Source organism: Rana temporaria, chromosome 6, assembly GCF_905171775.1.
Source record: "Rana temporaria chromosome 6, aRanTem1.1, whole genome shotgun sequence".
In the NCBI taxonomy this organism is placed as follows: domain Eukaryota; kingdom Metazoa; phylum Chordata; class Amphibia; order Anura; family Ranidae; genus Rana; species Rana temporaria.
This window is the reverse complement of record NC_053494.1, coordinates 28,682,346-28,702,669: the sequence shown is the minus strand read 5'-3', so window position 1 is coordinate 28,702,669 and position 20,324 is coordinate 28,682,346. Positions and strand designations below refer to the sequence as shown.

The window sequence follows — 20,324 nt, the reverse complement described above, 5'->3', positions numbered from 1 at the left end:
ATCAATGACGTCAGACCTACAGCCACACCCCCCTACAGTTGTAAACACACACTAGGTGAACTCTAACTCCTACAGCGCCCCCTGTGGTTAACTCCCAAACTGCAACTGTCATTTTCACAATAAACAATGCAATTTAAATGCATTTTTTGCTGTGAAAATGACAATGGTCCCAAAAATGTGTCAAAATTGTCCGAAGTGTCCGCCATAATGTCGCAGTCACGAAAAAAATCACTGATCGCCGCCATTAGTAGTAAAAAAAAAAAATATCCCCTATTTTGTAAACGCTATAAATTTTGCGCAAACCAATCGATAAACGCTTATTGCGATTTTTTTTACCAAAAATAGGTAGAAGAATACGTATCGGCCTAAACTGAGGAAAAAAAAAAAAATTGATATATGTTTTTGGGGGATATTTATTACAGCAAAAAGTAAAAAATATTTCATTTTTTTCAAAATTGTCGCTCTATTTATTTTTGTTTATAGCGCAAAAAAAAAAAAAAAACGCAGAGGTGATCAAATACCACCAAAAGAAAGCTCTATTTGTGGGGAAAAAAGGACGTCAATTTTGTTTGGGAGCCACGTCGCACGACCGCGCAATTGCCTGTTAAAGCGACGCAGTGCTGAATTGTAAAAACGCCTTTGGGCATTTAGCAGCATATTGGTCCGGGCTTAAGTGGTTAAAGTGTGTCTAAAGCCTAAACTTTTTTTTAGTCTTGAATAGAGTAAGAAAGGATTATCAACCCTGTCGAGTTTTTGTCCCCGGTGTGATGATTCACAACTCTTTTTGCCCTAGTGATTTTTTTTTTCTCCAAATATAATTTTTTATTTTGATATTCCAGGGAAGGTACAGTTGAGATATGCTATGCTTCCAACAATTGGTGCAGATATCTGCTATGTTCATGATGCCTATACTATTACCATAAAATGCATGTTCCGTTGCACAACATCAGTATCACAGGTTGTTGGGTAATATATTCCACATTGTTTCCATAATAAGAAACCCATTTGGACTGCCCAGTCCCCGAACATCAGGGGTGGACTGACAACTCATGGGGCCCCTGGGCGATAGAAGTTTATGGGGCCCCCGGGCTTACAGATGGCCACTACGCCAGGAGGCATTGCATAGGCAGGGCAGCTAAAATCTCAGGATTTTCACATCAAAAGCATGTCGGTTTTGGACATATAAGGGACAGATGTAAAAAAAAAAACACCGATTTTTACATACTGGGGGAGATTCAGATAGAGATACGATGGCGTATCTCCTGATACGCCGTCGTATCTCTGAGATCCGACGGTCGGATCTATGCGGCTGATTCATAGAATCAGGTTCCGCATAGATCTCCCTAAGATCCGACAGGTGTAAGTGACTTACACCGTCGGATCTTAGGCTGCAATTCCCCGCCGGCCGCTAGGTGGCGCTTCGGTTTTTTACCTGACGAATATGTAAATGCCGATTTCCGCCGATTCAGAAACGCTTTTTTTTTTTACGTCGCTTGCGTTCGGCTTTTTCCGGCGTATAGTTACCCCTGCTATGTGAGGCGTATCCTATGTTAATTATGGCCGTCGTTCCCGCGCCGAGTTTTTAATTTTTACGTCATTTTCGTAAGTCGATTCAAAAAAGCGCTGGACGCAAGTTACGCTCAGGCCGAAACCAATGACGTCCTAGCGACGTCATTGGGAGCAATGCACGCCGGGAAAATTCGCGGACGGCGCATGCGCAGTTAAATCAGCGCGGGGACGCGCCTGATTTAAATACTAAACTCCCCCTAGCCGCGAAATTTGAATTCCGCCGGGGGATTTACGATCCGCCGGCGCAAGTTTCGAGGTAAGTGCTTTCTGAATACTGCACTAGCCTCTCAAACTTGCGCCGGCGGATCGTAAATCAGATAGATTACGCAGATCTAAAGATCCGCTAATCTATCTGAATCTACCCCACTGTCCCTGGATTTATTGAGCCTGGCAACCCTGATGGGGCCCCCTAGTGGCATGGGGCCCTCGGGCCGAGAGTCCCAATGGTCAGTCCGCCCCTGCCGAACATTATGAAGTTTGAGAAATAAAAAAGGAGGAACACTGCGGTTCCCTAGAAGATAACTAGTGATTATTTTTATCTATTGAGTTGTCACCAGAACAGGAAATAGAAGGGAAATCTCCTAAGGAAATTATTTAGTGGGAACAACTATATAAAGCCAGCCAGAGACGGATAGAAAATTTGGCTGGTTCAGCAGGACCTGACCGAATTTCAATCCATCTATGGGCAGGCTGGTTGTACTGAAGGTTTCGCCTTCAGGGTTTTTTCGTTCATTCACTGCTGGCAGCTATAGCCTCCAGCTGTGATCATTGTATTTTGATGGCTGGGAAAACGTCCGCTGTCAGAATACAATAGAGTAGTGGGAGGGATTTGAGCAATTTTCTATCCTGAAGGAAAGAAAATTGCATAATGTATGGCTTCACCTCACTTCGGACAGGTTTACTTCTCAATGTGGCTGTGAGACAGGAAGTAAAGGGGAAATCCTTGCAACTTCTTTTCCTTTTTTTTTTTTAATGTGCTTGGTCCTTAATGAAATGTACTAATCACACATGTTTCTGTCCATCCAGGCCTTCACTGTATGTCGGGAAGCATGCCAGTGGATTCTATGCCTCCACCTCACTGATCCACGAGGGAGTCTCAATTGTGGTGAGAATATGAGCTAAAAGAAATGACAAACAAGGTGGATTCACCCACAGCTGTCAGAATACACAAATCACAGCTGCGTATCGAGAACCTTTTTCCAGGATGTTCCTTCCATTGCTGACCTCCGTCTAAGAATGCTAGTTGAGTTGCTTTCTTTGGCTCCGGTATTTTCCCAGGTACTAACCTGCAACAAGCATGCAGATGAGAAAGTTCCTGATCTGCTTACTTGTTTCAAATAAGTGCTTTAAAAGTTTTGAAGCCTTTGGATTGCCACGGCAGCTACGCAATTATCATTTTTAGAAATCGGCAATGGCAAGTAACATAAATGATAATGACACAGTGGCGTCTGGTGAAATTTTAGGATCGGGGGGGAAGCCAGACCCCGCCCTTCCTTTTTGACCCCTCCCAATTGGTGAAAATTAGCACGGTTTCAGCAAATAGTGGGTGTGGCTTAAGTGGGCGTGGCGCTAAGGGGTGTGGTTAGCATCTGAGATGAACGAGAGATGGAGGAACAGCAGGCCCAGATCCTATAAAACAATATAAATATGTGTATTTCAAAAAGTTTAACAATCGGCAGATAAAGATACTCCAAACACCTGGTGTTAGAACTTCAATCATCCCGGCACCCTGGTTGTTATGGTGTTAGGATGATTGAAGCGTAATATTACATTGTAATATAAAATGAAATCATTCAACTCACTATAATGCAGAATCAGTGGGAGCTCTTGAGTGTGTCGCCTGCCACGCTGCCTGCCATCAGGTGCCCCCAGTGGAGTCCGTCCTTACATCAGGTGCCCCCAGTGGAGTCCATCCTTACATCAGGTGCCCCCAGCGGAGTCCGTCCTTACATCAGGTGCCCCCCAGCGGAGTCCGTCCTTACATCAGGTGCCCCCAGCGCAGTCCATCCTTACATCAGGTGCCCCCAGCGGAGTCCATCCTTACATCAGGTGCCCCCAGCGGAGTCCGTCCTTACATCAGGTGCCCCCAGCGGAGTCCGTCCTTACATCAGGTGCCCCCAGCGGAGTCCGTCCTTACATCAGGTGCCCCCAGCGGAGTCCGTCCTTACATCAGGTGCCCCCAGCGGAGTCCGTCCTTAAATCAGGTGCCCCCAGCGGAGTCCGTCCTTACATCAGGTGCCCCCAGCGGAGTCCGTCCTTACATCAGGTGCCCCCAGCGGAGTCCGTCCTTACATCAGGTGCCCCCAGCGGAGTCCGTCCTTACATCAGGTGCCCCCAGCGGAGTCCGTCCTTACATCAGGTGCCCCCAGCGGAGTCCGTCCTTTCATCAGGTGCCCCCAGCGGAGTCCGTCCTTTCATCAGGTGCCCCCAGCGGAGTCCGTCCTTTCATCAGGTGCCCCCAGCGGAGTCCGTCCTTTCATCAGGTGCCCCCAGCGGAGTCCGTCCTTTCATCAGGTGCCCCCAGCGGAGTCCGTCCTTACATCTGTGTCCTCATCAGCGGAGCCCTCCTTACATCTGTATCCTTATCAGCGAAATCCCTCCTTACATATGTGTCCTTATCAGCGGAGCCCCTCCTTACATCTGTGTCCTTATCAGCGGAGTCCCTCCTTACATCTGTGTCCTTATCAGAGGAGTCCCTCCTTAAATCTGTGTCCTTATCAGAGGAGTCCCTCCTTACATCTGTGTCCTTATCAGTGGAGCCCCTCCTTACATCTGTGTCCTTATCAGCGGAGTCCCTCCTTACATCTGTGTCCTTATCAGAGGAGTCCCTCCTTACATCTGTGTCCTTATCAGCGGAGCCCTCCTCACATCTGTGTCCCCATCAGTGGAGTCCCTCCTTACATCTGTGTCCCCATCAGTGGAGTCCCTCCTTACATCTGTGTCCTTAATAGAGGAGTCCCTCCTTACATCTGTGTCCCCATCAGTGGAGTCCCTCCTTACATCTGTGTCCCCATCAGTGGAGTCCCTCCTTACATCTGTGTCCCCATCAGCGGCACATCTCCTTACATCTGTGTCGCCATCAGCAGAGTCCTCCTCACATGTGTCCCCATCACATGACTGTGCCACAAAGAAGCTCCAAACCCAGCAAATGAAGCAGCTCTTCTGCAATCTCATGATTGCATAAACGTGGCACTTCCTATAGTGCACCGTGTCTGGCGCCCGAACACAGTGCACTTAAGGACCTTTTTTTGTGACTGCCTCCCCTATGGATGGGCCGCCACTGTAATGACAATACGGTGTAGCGCTGCTATTAATTGACCAATAAATTTAAGTGCTCAAACAATAAAAACTAGTGTTCCACAGAACCATTAAAAAATCAATGTGACAATTTTCATATAAATCCACATTTGTATAACAGAAATGATAAAAAATCTGCGCTCAGTCATAAACTACAAAAAGGAGATGGTTGGCAGTCACTTATTTAACTGTGATACCAGCTAATATACTATATAAAAATGTGTATAAGCAGCGCTCAAAGGTAAAGATGCAAATGTGTCCATGATGTGCATATGATTTATATACAGCATAAAGATAATCGCCAATCTTCAGCAAGAAAACAATAGACCGTTCATAAATGCTGCATAATCCATAAGTAGGACGAATCAATCCATTAAGAAAGTGCTCAGTGCAATTTAGACAGCTAAGGGGGGTCACAAATCCCATTAGATGACTCGAAAAATGTTAAAGGAAAAATATGGCCATAGTGAAGCCCATCAAGTGTTCAAAGGCTTTAATAAAACGTGGTGGCAAGTTGGCAACAATTACTGCAATATGGTTGATATACAGCATGTGGAATAACGATGTGAGATGCAGCAGGCTGTCGGCTCATACGATACCGCTGGGTAGCGGCTTGGTGTGTGTGATGTCGTTAACATGGTTTATCTACTGTTTTTTTACTTTGCTTGATTGGCGAATAGGGTAGAGGGTAGATTTTTTTTTTTTTTTTTATTATTATTACCAGTCTCTAATGATTATTGCATCCTGTCTCTTGTTCCTTATTTTAATTCCTTATTAGTATGTTTTTTATTTATTTTATTTTATGAATTAAATTTTTACATTTTATCTTACTATGAAATTTATACCATCTATGATGAATTGTTAGAATATATTTTTTACATTAAAATGTATTTATCTTGCCTTTTTATACAGCATGTTGTCGGCTTTCTATTTTCCGTCCACTAGGTGGTGCTCCTTCACATGAGCACATTATTTTAATCCTTTAACTATAGATCACATTGCGGACACATAGGTTGGTAATCAGCAGTCCATTTCAGCAGGCATAGGGCCAGATTCTCAAAAGAGATACGACGGCGTATCTCCAGATACGCCGTCGTATCTCTGAGTCTGAGCGGTCCTATCTATGCGCCTGATTCTTAGAATCAGTTACGCATAGATTTCTATTAGATCCGACCGGCGTAAGTCTCTTACGCCGTCGGATCTTAACTGCATATTTACACTGGCCGCTAGGGGCGTGTACGCTGATTTACTCCTAGAAATATGTAAATCAGCTAGATACGCAAATTCACGAATGTACGCCCGGCCGACGCAGTACAGATACGCCGTTTACGTTAGGCTTTTCCCGGCGTAAAGTTACCCCTGCTATATGGTGGCGTACACGCGGCGTACCAATGTTAAGTATGTACGTCTTTCCTGCGTCGAATTTCGAATATTTTACGTCGTTTGCGTAAGTCGTCCGTGAATAGGGCTAGATGTAATTTACGTTCACGTCGAAACCAATATGTCCTTGTGGCGTACTTTGGAGCAATGCACACTGGGATATTCCACGGACGGCGCGCGAAAAACGTCAATCTCGTCGGGTCACAAGTTATTTACATAAAACACGCCCCCCTGTTCCACATTTGAATTAGGTGGGCTTATGCCGGCCTATTTACGCTACGCCGCCGCAACTTACGGAGCAAGTGCTTTGAGAATACAGCACTTGGGCTTCTCTTATGTCAATTTTGGATAGCGATAGGATGTGGAGCCGAAAGGGTCATATGCACATGGACCCCTTTGCACTTTTTTTTATATACTTTGATGTTATTTGTCTTTCAATGCACCTTATGATGTCCTTTTAGCATTAGGTGACCAGATTTTTAAAATGAAACCAGGGGACATATATTTTTTTACTAGTAATAGTGGCAATCGGTGACTCTCTGCCCGTCACCACCGCTGCCCACTTTACAGCCTCTCAAATAGGCTGTGCACTGCAAGTGCACCCGCAGAATATCCACTGTGGTGGTTGGTCACCCTATACTACCTAATTATTGATTGCAGAACTCAGAGTGGTCACTTGTAAAAACCATATGGGGGGACTAAGTTGTTGAATGTTCAGAAGCTACCGATAATCAGAAGTCTTGTAATGCAATATTTTCTAAGCTTGGGCTTCTCTTATGTCACATGATATAGCCACGCGGAATCACCTTGGCCCGGATAGAAGGTCCCACCACCCAGGATGTAACACTGAAGGAGTCAACTGAATTTGATGTGACACCCAGCACAGATGTCAAATACCCACATGGTGGTGTGGTGTCTGCCAGCCAGTGGCTACTGATAGGTAAGAGGACGGGACAGTCCAATCAGGAGGAACTGAGCTATCACAACATTGTTCTAGATTTGAAATTTGGAAATGTTTGTCTGTTCATTAACTTTTGAAAGGTTGTTGCAGATATGTGCAACTCTACGTTCCTGCACACTGTACTGGCAGCAGTTCTTCACTTTCTCTTAGTACCAGACTCTTTATAGAGTGTAAAAATCTAAATGTGATGGCTCCTTTTTTGTAAACATGATTTTTCTTTGCCCATAGTGGAACTATGGGCAAAAAAAAAAAAAACATTTTGGATTCCCCCCAGTAATGTAAATTATCTGTTGAACCCGTCATGGGGCATACACACGGTCGGAATATCCGATGAAAAGCTCCCATCTGACTTTTTCCATCAGAAATTCAGACGGTGTGACTGTGTATGCGGCATAAGCACTGTAAGTGTCGCTTTTGTTGGACGGCTTGGTTAACACCATACAGTTACCAGAATGCAATACATTTCTTTATATTGGCCCTTTAAAGTGTATGTAACAGCAAAACTTTTTTTTAGTTTTGGATAGAGTGGAGAAAAGTTAGATTATCAGTCAAATTTTTATTGCTGTGTGTCCCACACGCTCCTCTATTATGTTGGTGAGCACTTTCACCAGGACAGAAAGTAAGGGAAAATTTGCCATCAGAAGAAAAGGTGAAGGGGAATCCTTGCTATGGGGCTACTGTTCCGGGGAGAACCGTCTAAGAGCGTAATTTCTCTTGCTTCCTGTTGTCTCTCTGGAACAAGATACAAAGCAAAATCTCCAGAAAAGCAAAAAAAAAAAAAATTGTCACTTTAATGTGGTTGTAAAGTTAGTGTTGACAATTACTGGCAGCCCCTCTGTTATAACAAGCTATACTACACAGTGTTTGTATTTTTTAAAAATGATGCAGCTAAATATTTTATTTCTCAGCGCCGCTGTGCAGTCACGTGACACTCCGCCTCTCTTCTTTCCTGATCTGAGGACTACAGCGAGAGGGGCTGAGATTCCCCTCTGACGTCAGCCAGCAGGTCACGTGACTGTACATCGGCACAGAGAAATTAGGGCCCAGATTCAGAAACAACTTACGCCGACGTATCTATTGTTATGCCGCTTAAGTCCACGGATGCGCCGTCGTATCTATGCGCCTTATTCAGCAAACAAGATACGCCTGAATTTTGGCTTAATACGACTGACGTAAGTCTCCTACGCCGTCGTATCTTGGGCGCATATTTACGCTGGCCGCTAGGGGCGCTTCCATTGATTTACGCGTCGAATATGTAAATGACCTAGATACGCCGATTCACAAACGTACCTGCGCCCGTCGCAGTAAGCTACGCCGTTTATGTAAGGCGTACGTCCAGCGTAAAGTTATTCCACATAAAGCAGGGGTAAGTCATGTTAGGGTATGGACGACGGAAATGTCGGAACAGCGTCGTATTTTACGTTGTTTACGTAAGTCGTACGTGAATGGGGCTGGGCATAGGTTACGTTCACGTCGTAGGCATTGAGCCGTCGTATCTTAGGGAGTATATGCAACGTGATTCTGAGCATGCGCGCGCATGCGCCGTTCGTACGGCCCTTCATTTACATGGGGTCACGCTTCATTTTAATACAACACACCCACTACCTTCCTACTTTGAATTAGGCGGGCTTACGCCGGCCCATTTACGCTACGCCGCCGTAACTTAGGGAGCAAGTGCTTTGTGAATACTGGTCTTGCCTCTCTATGTTACGTCGGCGTAGCGCATATGAGATGCGCAACGCCCGCTCAAAGATACGCCGCTGTACGTGAATCCGGCCCTAGGTATTTAGCTGCAAAATTTTAATAAAACATACAGACACTGTGCAGTATAGCTTGTTATAACAGAGGGGCTGCCAGTAATTGTCATCACTAACTTTACAGCCACATGGAATATTAGCAGGAGGGGAAGGGCGGGTTTGGAGATCAACTTGCAGATTAGGAACCGACAGGCAGGGAGGGAGGGGAGAGACTCTGAACACGGCGGGAGGACGGAGGCACATAAACTGACCACGGCATCATGGATCAGCAGCCATGATTACCATGGTCAGTTCACCTAGGGGGACACAGGAACAAGCAGGATCAACCAAGTATTTTACAGCATAGAAAGGAACAAAGCACACAACCAGTTTAAGCCATTTTGAATGAGGTTCTTTCACATTTTGTTCCCTAATATCTCTCTCTCTCTCGCTCTCCCAATACCATCATATGCATCTACAGAATAATGTTGACATGTTTTTATCCCCAGGTCACCACGAGGTGCCGCATGTTGTACATACCACAATGCTGCGTGCTTTTCCAGAGACTCTGCAGAGGGACACAGAGTCCATCATCCGAGGCCCAGCTCCAAGGACTTTGTTTGATGATGTAAGATTTTTGCTGAAAAACATAATCGTTTTAAGTGGCTTACCTGCGAGTATTTCTAAGTGCTGAAATAGAGACTTTACTGTTTGCCAAGAGTCGTTCTTGTGTATGTAAAGCCCAAATTATTTTAGGTTTGGAAAGAATGTGTAAGGGCAAGGACCTCTTTTACATTTAGAACTTTAAGACTCCACCATCTCACATCCTCCTTAGGTTGTAGGAAGAGGCTGAATAGAGAAAAGGAATTCAAAGCACGTTGGAAGACTAATGTTGTGGAACATTCTTTTAGGCAGAGTGTTTAAGCTTCAAACATTTTCTCCTATATCTATAAACTCTAAAGCAGAAGTCTCCAAACTTTCGAAACAAAGGGCTAGTTTACTGTACTTTACAGACTTTAGGGGGGCCAGACTGTGGCCAGTGGGAGTAGAAAATGTTGTTGGTATGAGTGGCAAGAGTAGTACCCTATTGTTGGTATCAGTGGGAATAACAGTGCCCCAATGTTGATACCATAGGGAGAAATAGCACCCCATCAATAGTGTCAGTGGGAAGAATTGTATCTCACCACTTGTGTCAGTAGAAGGAATGCTGCCCTATCATTGATGACCGTTAAGGATGGAATAGTGCCCCAAGGTCCGGATAGAGGCAAGCAAAGGGCCACATTCAACCCTCGGGCTGCAGTTTGGAGACCACTGCTCTAGAGAAAAGAAAAGTGTACTGCCCAAAGAAACCAAATTCCAACTCTTATTTGCGTAGGTCAGGTTAGAAAATGAACATTTTAGTCCTTTGCTACCTTTCTTGACAGCTGGAATTTCTATAAATGGACTGTCACATCCCTAATGCCTATGCCTATTCACTGTAGTTTAGGACCCCACAGAATCAAGGTGGGGTTCCCCAGGGTGACAATGAAGGACGGTTGAAGACGGAGAGCAACAAAGAAGAAGGTGGAATTGTGCTACCTGACTCGTCGATCACAAATCTGCTCATCATGGGAATAGTGACACTTCTTCTGGGAGGATGGGTGCTCTTTGGCCTTACCTACCCAAAGGTAGGTGTTGTATGAACTTATTAAAAAGTGGAAGTTTTGTGCATTGGTTGGGCCAGCCATTATTATTTATCGTCCTTATTTTTTATCTGAATCAGATGCAGGAGCAACAGCGTCTGCAGCAACAACAATTACAACAGCAACTCGAAGAGAAGCTACTGCGTCTCCAACAGCAGCAGAACATGACCACTGAGGCTGAAGAGACCACAGTGCTGTCTGGAGAGCAGAGGACTGGCAGCGGTAAAAGACAGAGTGGAGACGTGCAACAGAGCCAAGCCAACGGAGCAAAACGTCTGAGCACAGATGATGGGGAGGTAGAAGGTGAGGGAGGGAGAAGGTCCCCAGTCATGGACTAGTTTTGAACAAACTTATTATCTTTCATGTCCATTGAACTGGATAGATAATAAAGACAGTGTGTAACGGTCAGGAGTTAACGCCGTTACGATATTGCATTCCACCAACCCACGACAGCTTCCGACACCCAACAATCCAGCAGACAGGACCCATTGGATTTCCCCCAGAAAACGAGACACACAGCTCTGTTCTCTGGTTCCAAACAAATAGATCTTTTAATGACAAACTCAGGCTCTTTTTACAGTAAAAAGCATGCTGCAGTAATCAAAGGGACAATGTCCCCCTCAATCCACATCTTAGACAGACATTCTGACTCCGCGATAAGCTATTCTCACCTGCTACACAATACACATTCCTTTAGTAAACATAAGTCAGACGTCTGACCTTTAGAGTGTGCTAACTCACAACACATATTTGCATCAATAGAACTTTCACACAATACAGTGTTAATTAGCATCACACAATGAAATATCTTAGGAGCCAGACTTAATTAACACCTTAACAGTATGTGTCACCACATGAATGAATACTGTCCTATTGACCTGTTGGGGTCAGAAAAAAACACTTGTAATATTTCAAGATATCCTGCAATACATGAATTATCATTACTGTCCCATCTCATGTAATCCGAGATATCATTTCCCAGTCATCCTATGCCCCTATTGGACATAAGGATGACCCTAGACATAAGAGTCATTGGTGAAGCTGGCACAGGAGTACCCTGCATCCTTCAAAAGTCTCTGGGTATCACGGGCCATTCCGTTACACAGTGTAACTAAGAATACAATCCATGAGTATGAGTGGGTTGAAACAAACACATTTATATAATTCTTGGAGAATGCTGTGGAGGCATTTTCTGCAATGATTTGTGTCACCACCCTTCCATGAGGAAGACTTTGCTGCCTTGCACCTTGACCCCTAAGTTCTTATATAGACCTATAGGAGGGACAACAGATTGCAGGGAACTGGAGGTAATTGGGTGGACCGAAAGGAAGAAGAACTGATGGGAGGGACTTATGTGGACCTATAGTAGGGTAGCGGACACATCATCTGTCTTTTGGGTGAAGCCTAGGAATAATGGTGAAGAGATATCTCTCCACTGGGCACCCAAGAGAAATAGAATTTTAGCACCTGATTTAGCTTGCTGCAAGTTGTGAAATCTGGTTGTTTTTAAAGAGAACCTGTCTCGTTGACCACTCAGGGCAGTGATAGGCCACAACCACAGATGCTTACCTTCCCTACACTATCCCACCAACCTGTTCTCCTGCGGGAGGGCTTAGTCTAATTCCCATGTAAGCATGATAGTTTGGGTTCAACGCTTACACAGGATTAATGGCCTTCTGCCCTTCCTGAGGTTACCGTGTTTGAACCTAGTTCATGCTCTCTATTCTTGGAGGAAGGGGAGAAGGTCACATGCTCACTCTATAGCGAAAAGTACTGGATAACTTTTTCATTTGCACAATAATGTCCTTTTCAGTGTGTCATTTAACTTCTACAATATAATTTCTCTAATGCTGAGCCTTCTTCCTGCAGGTCGAGATGAGGAAGACATACAAGTGGGGAAAATCTCCTTTTCTTCCAAGGAAGTTTTGGGTCATGGAGCAGGAGGAACGTTTGTGTTCAAGTAAATGGCCTACAAACCTGAATTATAAGTGTCTGGTTATATGGTATTCTTCGTGTTGGTAACATGGGTTCCTTGGTGTGCAGGGGCAGATTTGATGACCGCGCTGTAGCTGTAAAGAGAATTCTGCCAGAGAGTTTCATGCTGGCCGATCGAGAGGTTCAACTGCTGCGAGAATCTGATGAACATCCAAACGTCATCCGCTATCACTGCACAGAGAGCGACAAGCTTTTCTATTATATCGCCTTAGAGCTGTGTGCAGCCACTTTGCAAGAGGTGAGAGCCAATCTGTATGAATGAAAAGACGAAGTACGATGACACCACTGAGCAGAGCTGATGAGGAAAGACACAAGATCTGAACAGTAATGCCGCGTACACGCGGTTGAAATTTCCGACAACAAATGTTCGATGGGAGCTTGTTGTCGGAAATTCAGACCATGTGTAGGCTCCATCGGACATTTTCTGTCGGAATTTCCGACAACAAAAATTTGAGAGCTGGTTCTCGAATTTGTTGTCGGAAATTCCGAGCGTGTGTACACATTTCCGATGCACAAAATTTCATGCATGCTCGGAATCAAGCAGAAGATCCGCACTGGCTATTGAACATAATTTTTCTCGGCTTGTCGTACGTGTTGTACGTCACTGCGTTCTTGACGTTCACAATTTCCGACAACATTTGTGTGACCGTGTGTATGCAAGACAAGTTTGAGCCAACATCCGTCGGAAAAAATCCACGATTTTGTTTTCGGAATGTCCGATCGCCTGTACACGGCATAACTCCGTGTCCCTAACTCTAACTTCCCATGTAACTCTAAAACTAACTTTTTCTGTAATCCTAATCCACACTGAAACCCTAATGCCGCATACACACGATCGGTCAAACCGATGAGAACGGTCTGATGGACTGTTTTCATCAGACCAAACCGATTGCGTGTGGGCCCCATCGGTTATTTATCCATCGGTTAAAAAAAATTCAATCTTGTTTTAAATTTAACCGATGAATACCTAACTGATAGAAAAAAAAAAAACGATTGTTTGTAGGCACGTCCATCGGTTAGAAATCCACGCATGCTCAGAATCAAGTCGACGCATGCTTGGAAGCATTGAACTTCGTTTTTTTTCAGCACGTCGTTGTGTTTTACGTCACTGCGTTCTGACACAATCGTTTTTTTAACTGATGGTGTGTAGGCAAGACTTACCATCAGTCAGCTTCATCGGTTAACTGAAGAAAACGGTCCATCAGACCGTTTTCATCGGATGGACCGATCGTGTGTACGCAGCACAACACTGATCCTCCTTATAACCCCAAAGCTAACCATCTCTGTAACCCTCACACTAACCCTGACTGTAGTTCTAATGTTAAACCTCCATGTAACCCTCATACTAACCCTCCTTGTAACCCTAACCCTAACACTGATCCTCCCAATAATCCTAAAACTAGCCCTCTCTGTAACCCTAATACTAACATTCCCTGTAAAGCTTGGGGTAACCCTCTCTCAACTCTAACACTCACCCTTTCCTGTAACCCCAAACTCTTAAACTAAGGCAGGGGATTTTCTTCCCTGCAACCACAGGTTGCAACTGTGTTGATGGGGGGGGGAATCCCTCCAAGTGGAGCTATTGAGTTCTCCTGCCGGGAGGACACAGTGATTTGCATGTAAACATCTGACATGCTGGTTGTTCCCAAGTTGATTGATGGATGGATGGATACAATGAATGGGTACAATCAGCCTGCCCATAGATGGTTTGATTATTGAGCAAGGCAAGTAGAGAACCCGGAGAAATTATGATAGAGAAGAGTGTGGAAACAATATGATATATTTCGGCCTAGAAGCCACAGGCAACTAGGCAAGACCACAATATTTGATAGATGTGTACCATGACCTCTGCACACTTACTCTTCTTATGTCAATTTAACATGGAATGCCCTGTACACACGAGCGGAATTTCCGTTGGAAAAAATCGGATGGTTTTCAGACGGAATTCCGCTCAAGCTTGTCTTGCATACACACGGCCGCACCAAATTCCGACCGTCAAGAACGTGGTGACGTACAACACTACAACGAGCTGAGAAAAATTAAGTTACATTTTTCAGAGCATGCGTCGACTTGATTCTGAGCATGCGTGGTTTTTAGTGCGTCGGAATTGCATACAGACGAACGGATTTTCTGCTAGATTTTTTTTCCGTCGGAAAAATAGAGAACCTGCTCTCTATCCAAGTCCGTCAGAAAAAGTCAGATGGGGCATTCACACGGTCGGAATATCCGATGAAAAGCTTACATCAGAAATTTCGCTTGTGTGTGCTGGGCATTAAATTGACCTCTCTTGCACTAGACTAAAAAAGACCAGGGCCGCCATCAGGAATTTTGGGGCCCCTTACACAGCTTCAGGCATGGGCCCCTGGAGCAGAGAACCGGGGGGGGGGGGGGAGGGCTGCCGCAAATTGAAAAGCGGGGGGGCCTTTACAAAAAAAAAGAAGAAATAAAGAAAAAATATATATGTGTGTGTGTGTATATATATATATATATATATATATATATATATATATATATATATATATTTATAAAAAAAAGGGGGGTAGCCATCCGGGGCCCTGGGCCCTTTAATAAAAAAAAATTATATATATATATATATATATATATATATATATAAACAAAATAAAATTTTGTTGTGAAAAAAAAAACAAAATAAAATAAATAAACATTTATAAAAAAAAAGGGGGAGCTATGAGCCCTTTAATAAAAAAAAAAAAATATATATATATATAAAAGGGGGGTTGCCATCCAGGGGTTCTGGGGACCTCTGGGCCTTTTAATAAAAAATAAAAATTAACAAAAAAATAAATAAACATTTATAAAAAAAAAATGGGGAGGTTGCCACATGGGGCCCTCCCTGGGGACCTCTGAGACCTTTAATAATAAAAAAAAAAAAAATATATATATATATATATATATATATATATATATATATATATATATATATATATATATATATATATATATATAAAAATGTAAATTTGTTTATTAAAAAAAGGGGGGGTGGGTGGTTGCCATCCGGGGGCTCTGGGGACCCTTACAGGTGTACTGCCTGTACCCCCCTGATGGCGGCCCTGACTATAGCCAGTATTTGTTAATATGGTGGTGATCGGACTTACAGAATTCCTGTACCATTGGAAACCAATGAAGTTGTTGCTGTGGCTGCCATAATGAAAGTTGCTATAATCTTTGAAAAATAACTTCTTTTATAGGTTGACAGCACTTGAACGGAACAGTTTCTTTTAACCATGTCATATGCTTTTTTTTTTACTTGCAGTATGTGGAGAACCCCGACTTCCATTGCAATGGCTTAGGTAATGTGACCGTCCTGTTCCAGGCCATGTCAGGATTGGCTCATTTACACTCTCTGAACATTGGTGAGGACTGGGTGATCATCTGTAATTTGTTACAATTTAAATGAACCCACAGCTTTTCAGGACAGCAGCCCAAAACTGTCACATCACTCCCTGTATGTTCTTGCCTTAAAGTGGAATTCTGGGATAATACTAACTAAGCTTAAAACTGCTGCCTCCCCCTTCTTAACACCTAGAATAACTACCCTGTAAAAGGAAGATGCATATACTTACATATTCTCAGGGCACCCCAATCACTTGATCGACTCTTCTCTCAGCTAATAGCCGCTTCAGGGCAGAGGAAGGAGAGCCAACAATGGATGGTCCATAGTAAGCCTATGGGTGAGGTCATTGTTTAGGCCAGGGGTCGACAATATCTGGGCGCCAGGTCGCAATTGCGACAAGAAATTGTGACCTGGCGCCCGTGCCCGCTGGTAATTGAGGCCGTGGCTTTGCGGCCTACAAGGACGCGAAGCCACGGCCTCAATTACCGGCTGCCGCGGGCCCACCTCTCGCCGCGCAGCTCTTCCTTCTGTGAGCTGGCGCCATCTGGTGGTGGCCGTTGGCATTACAAGTTAAACAGCAATTCTAATATGTAATTTTTCACTGCAATCTCCTTCCCTCTAAATAGAACCCCCAAACATTATATATATTTTTTATTCTAACACCCTAGAGAATAAAATGGCGATCGTTGCAATACTTTCTGTCACGCTGTATTTGCGCAGCGGTCTTACAAGCGCACTTTTTTGGGAAAAAAAATTTTTTTTTTTAATTAAAAAATAAGACAACAGTAAAGTTATCCCCATTTTTTTTAATATTGTGAAAGATAATGTTACGCCGAGTAAATTGATACCCAACATGTCACGCTTCAAAATTGCGTCCGCTCGTAGAATGCCGACAAACTTTTACCCTTTAAAATCTCCATAGGCAACGTTTAAAAAAATTCTACAGGTTGCATGTTTTGAGATACAGAGGAGGTCTAGGGCTAGAATTATTGCTCTTGCTCTACCAATCGCGGCGATACCTCACATGTGTGGTTTGAATACCGTTTACATATGCGGACGCTACTCACGTATGTGTTCGCTTCTGCGCGCAAGCTCGTCGGGACGGGGCGCGTTTTCTGGCTCCTAACTTTTTTAGCTGGCTCCTAGATTCCAAGCAAATTTGTCAAACCCTGGTTTAGGCATTCCAGCCGATATCGGACCTCTTTCCTCTCCTCTGTAGCCTGCACTGGGAAATTCACGTGACCGGACCAGAGCATCTTGAGAACACGTGCGTATCTACCGCAAGGCAAATAAAGCGTTTGTCAAAATGGGCTCATTTACAAATGCAACCCAAACAAAAAAAAAAAAGGGGGATATTTAGGTGCATTTGACTCACATAAATATCAAATAGGCTACAAGGTATTTCTTTTATTGTCATTACTCGAATTTCTTACTAATATTTTTACTTGTTGCAGTGCACAGAGATCTGAAACCGTGCAATATCCTCATCTCCCTGCCCAACGCCCAGGGCAGACAGAGAGCCGTCATCTCGGACTTTGGCCTATGCAAAAAGCTGGGAATAGGGAGAAGTAGTTTCAGCCTGCGCTCTGGTATCCCGGGCACTGAGGGCTGGATCGCACCAGAGGTTCTACGCGATGTGCGGACACAGAACCCGGTAAGTATTTATCAGTAGAGAAAAATGGCTGTTCTGAAAAGTCTACATTAAACTGGAGCTCCAGCCCAAAAATATTTTTGATTGTAAAAATAGACTAGGAGAAGCATGCAAAATTTGGCAGGTTTTATTGCTGCCTGTGACTACCTTCACTTCCTGCCCCAAAGAAACAACAGGAAGTGAGGGGAAATCTTGCCTGAGGAGAGATCCCACTTCTGACACATGTCACCAGAACAAGTGTCCCCATGGGGAGATTATCCACTTATGTTCAAATGACAAGTGAAAAAAATGTACAGTATCTCACAAAAGTGAGTACACCCCTCACATTTTTGTAAATATTATATTATATCTTTTCATGTGACAACACTGAATAAATTACACTTTGTTACAATGTAAAGTAGTGAGTGTACAGCTTGTATAACAGTGTAAATTAGCCATTTTCCCTCCCTGGTGTCATGTGACTTGTTAGTGTTACAAGGTCTCAGGTGTGAATGGGGAGCAGGTGTGTTAAATTTGGTGTTATCGCTCTTGCTCTCTCATACTGGTCACTGGAAGTTCAACAAGGCACCTCATGGCAAAGAACTCTCTGAGGATCTGAAAAAAAAAAGAAATGTTGCTCTACATGAAGATGGTCTAGTCTATAAGAAGATTGCCAAGACCCTGAAGCTGATCTGCAGCAAGACCATACAGCGGTATAACAGGACAGGTTCCATTTAGAACAGGCCTCGCCATGGTCAACCAAAGAAGATGAGTGCACGTGCTCAGTGTCATATCCAGAGGTTGTCTTTGGGAAATAGACAAATGAGTGCTGCCAGCATTGCTGCAGAGGTTGAAGGGGTGGGGGGGTCAGCCTGTCAGTGCTCAGACCATACGCCGCACACTGCATCAAATTGGTCTGCATGGCTGTCGTCTCAGAAGGAAGCCTCTTCTAAAGATGAGGCACAAGAAAGCCCGCAAACATTTTGCTGAAGACAAGTAGACTAAGGACATGGATTACTGGAAACATGTCTTGTGGTCTGATGAGACCAAGATAAACGTATTTGGTTCAGATGGTGTCAAGTGTGTGGTGGCAACCAGGTAAGGAGTACAAAGACAAGTGTGTCTTGCCTATAGTCAAGCATGGTGGTGGGAGTGGGCTGCATGAGTGCTGCCGGCACTGGGGAGCTACAGGGATCTCATTGAGGGAACCATGAATGCCAACAAGTATTGTGACATACTGAAGCCAAGCATGATCCCCTCCCTTCAGAGACCAAGCTGCAGGGCAGTATTCCAACATAACAACCCCAAACACATCTCCAAGACTGACTTGCTAAAGAAGCTGAGGGTAAGGGTGATGGACTGGCCAAGCCTTTTTCCAGACCTAAACTCTATTACCGTATTTATCGCGGTATAACGCGCTCTGGCGTATACCGCGCACCCCCAAAGTGGCCCCCAATCCTGTTGGAAAAAAAGATTTTTTGTTGTTTTGTACTTACAGTTTTGATGTCTTGCGCGGCGTCCATCTGCGGCCTCGTCGGGTCCGGCGTCCTTCTGCGGCCTCGTCGGGTGTCCTCTTCGGCGGGTCCGGCGTCCGTCTTCGGCGGGTCGGGCGTCCATCTTCGGCGGGTCGGGCGTCCATCTTCGGCGGGTCGGGCGTCCATCTTCGGCGGGTCCGGTGTCCATCTTCGGCGGGTCCGGTGTCCATCTTCGGCGGCGTCCTCCCGCTCGTTTCCCGCCACGACTTTGAATACTGCGCCCGCATATAGCGAGCGCAGTACACTCGTGAATCTTCGGGCAGGCTCGGGCGCCTCTCGCACTGACGTCCTGTACGCTCAGGACGTCAGTACGAGAGGCGCCGAGACTGGCCGAAGATTCACGAGTGTACTGCACTAGCTATATGCGGGCGCAGTATTCAAACTCATGGCGGGAAAGCGGGTATCGGCGTATATCGCGCACCCACGATTTTGCCCTGATTTTCAGGGCAAAATAGTGCGCGGTATACGCCGATAAATACGGGAAAGTATCTGTGGAGCATCTTCAAAACGGAAGGTGGAGGAGCGCAAGGTCTCCAACATCCACCAGCTCTGTGATGACATCATGGAGGAGTGGAAGAGGACTCCAGTGGCAAACTGTAAAGCTCTGGTGAACTCCATGCCCAAGAGAGTTAAGGCAGTGCTGGAAAATAATGGTGGCCACACAAATATTGACACTTTGGGCCCAATTTGGACATTTTCACTTAGAGGTATACTTACTTTTGTTGCCAGCGCTTAGCTATATTTACCAAAATGTTAGCGGTGTACTCATGTGAGCTACTGTCTGTTTTCTTCTCTCTTTCTGTTCACTAGAATATTGTCAGGTGAAAATCACCCCCCCCCCCCCCCCCGTGATTCTAATCCTTCCACACGCTTCCCAAAACTAGGATAAGTTTTCACTTTAATAATTCAAGGACACAGCTGGAGTTGAAGGAAACCTGACCTTCAAGGAAAAAATGTGTTATATCATCAAATACAAGTTTTTTTCCCCCCAGACATCAGCGGTGGACATATTCTCGGCCGGTTGTGTATTTTATTACGTCCTGGCACATGGGAAGCACCCGTTTGGTGACAGCCTCAGGAGACAAGGAAATATACTGAATGGGTCATACCAACTCCCACATTTGGAGGAGGAGACGCATGGTAAGACACATGAAGATATGAGAACAGTAAAAAGAAGACCTTCA

General features: G+C 44.7%; 1 protein-coding gene across 1 annotated transcript in view; it reads left to right on the top strand.

Annotated features, from left to right (window-relative positions):
- The window catches only part of ERN2 (endoplasmic reticulum to nucleus signaling 2), a 66,732-nt gene that overhangs the window by 35,543 nt on the left and 10,865 nt on the right, over nucleotides 1–20,324 (top strand). The window contains exons 9-18 of the mRNA XM_040356534.1: nucleotides 2,596–2,674; nucleotides 7,039–7,186; nucleotides 9,453–9,571; nucleotides 10,425–10,610; nucleotides 10,706–10,928; nucleotides 12,495–12,585; nucleotides 12,669–12,858; nucleotides 15,895–15,994; nucleotides 17,430–17,629; nucleotides 20,133–20,280. Coding sequence (XP_040212468.1) covers nucleotides 2,596–2,674; nucleotides 7,039–7,186; nucleotides 9,453–9,571; nucleotides 10,425–10,610; nucleotides 10,706–10,928; nucleotides 12,495–12,585; nucleotides 12,669–12,858; nucleotides 15,895–15,994; nucleotides 17,430–17,629; nucleotides 20,133–20,280 — 1,484 coding nt within the window. The remainder of the gene's footprint in view (nucleotides 1–2,595; nucleotides 2,675–7,038; nucleotides 7,187–9,452; nucleotides 9,572–10,424; nucleotides 10,611–10,705; nucleotides 10,929–12,494; nucleotides 12,586–12,668; nucleotides 12,859–15,894; nucleotides 15,995–17,429; nucleotides 17,630–20,132; nucleotides 20,281–20,324) is intronic.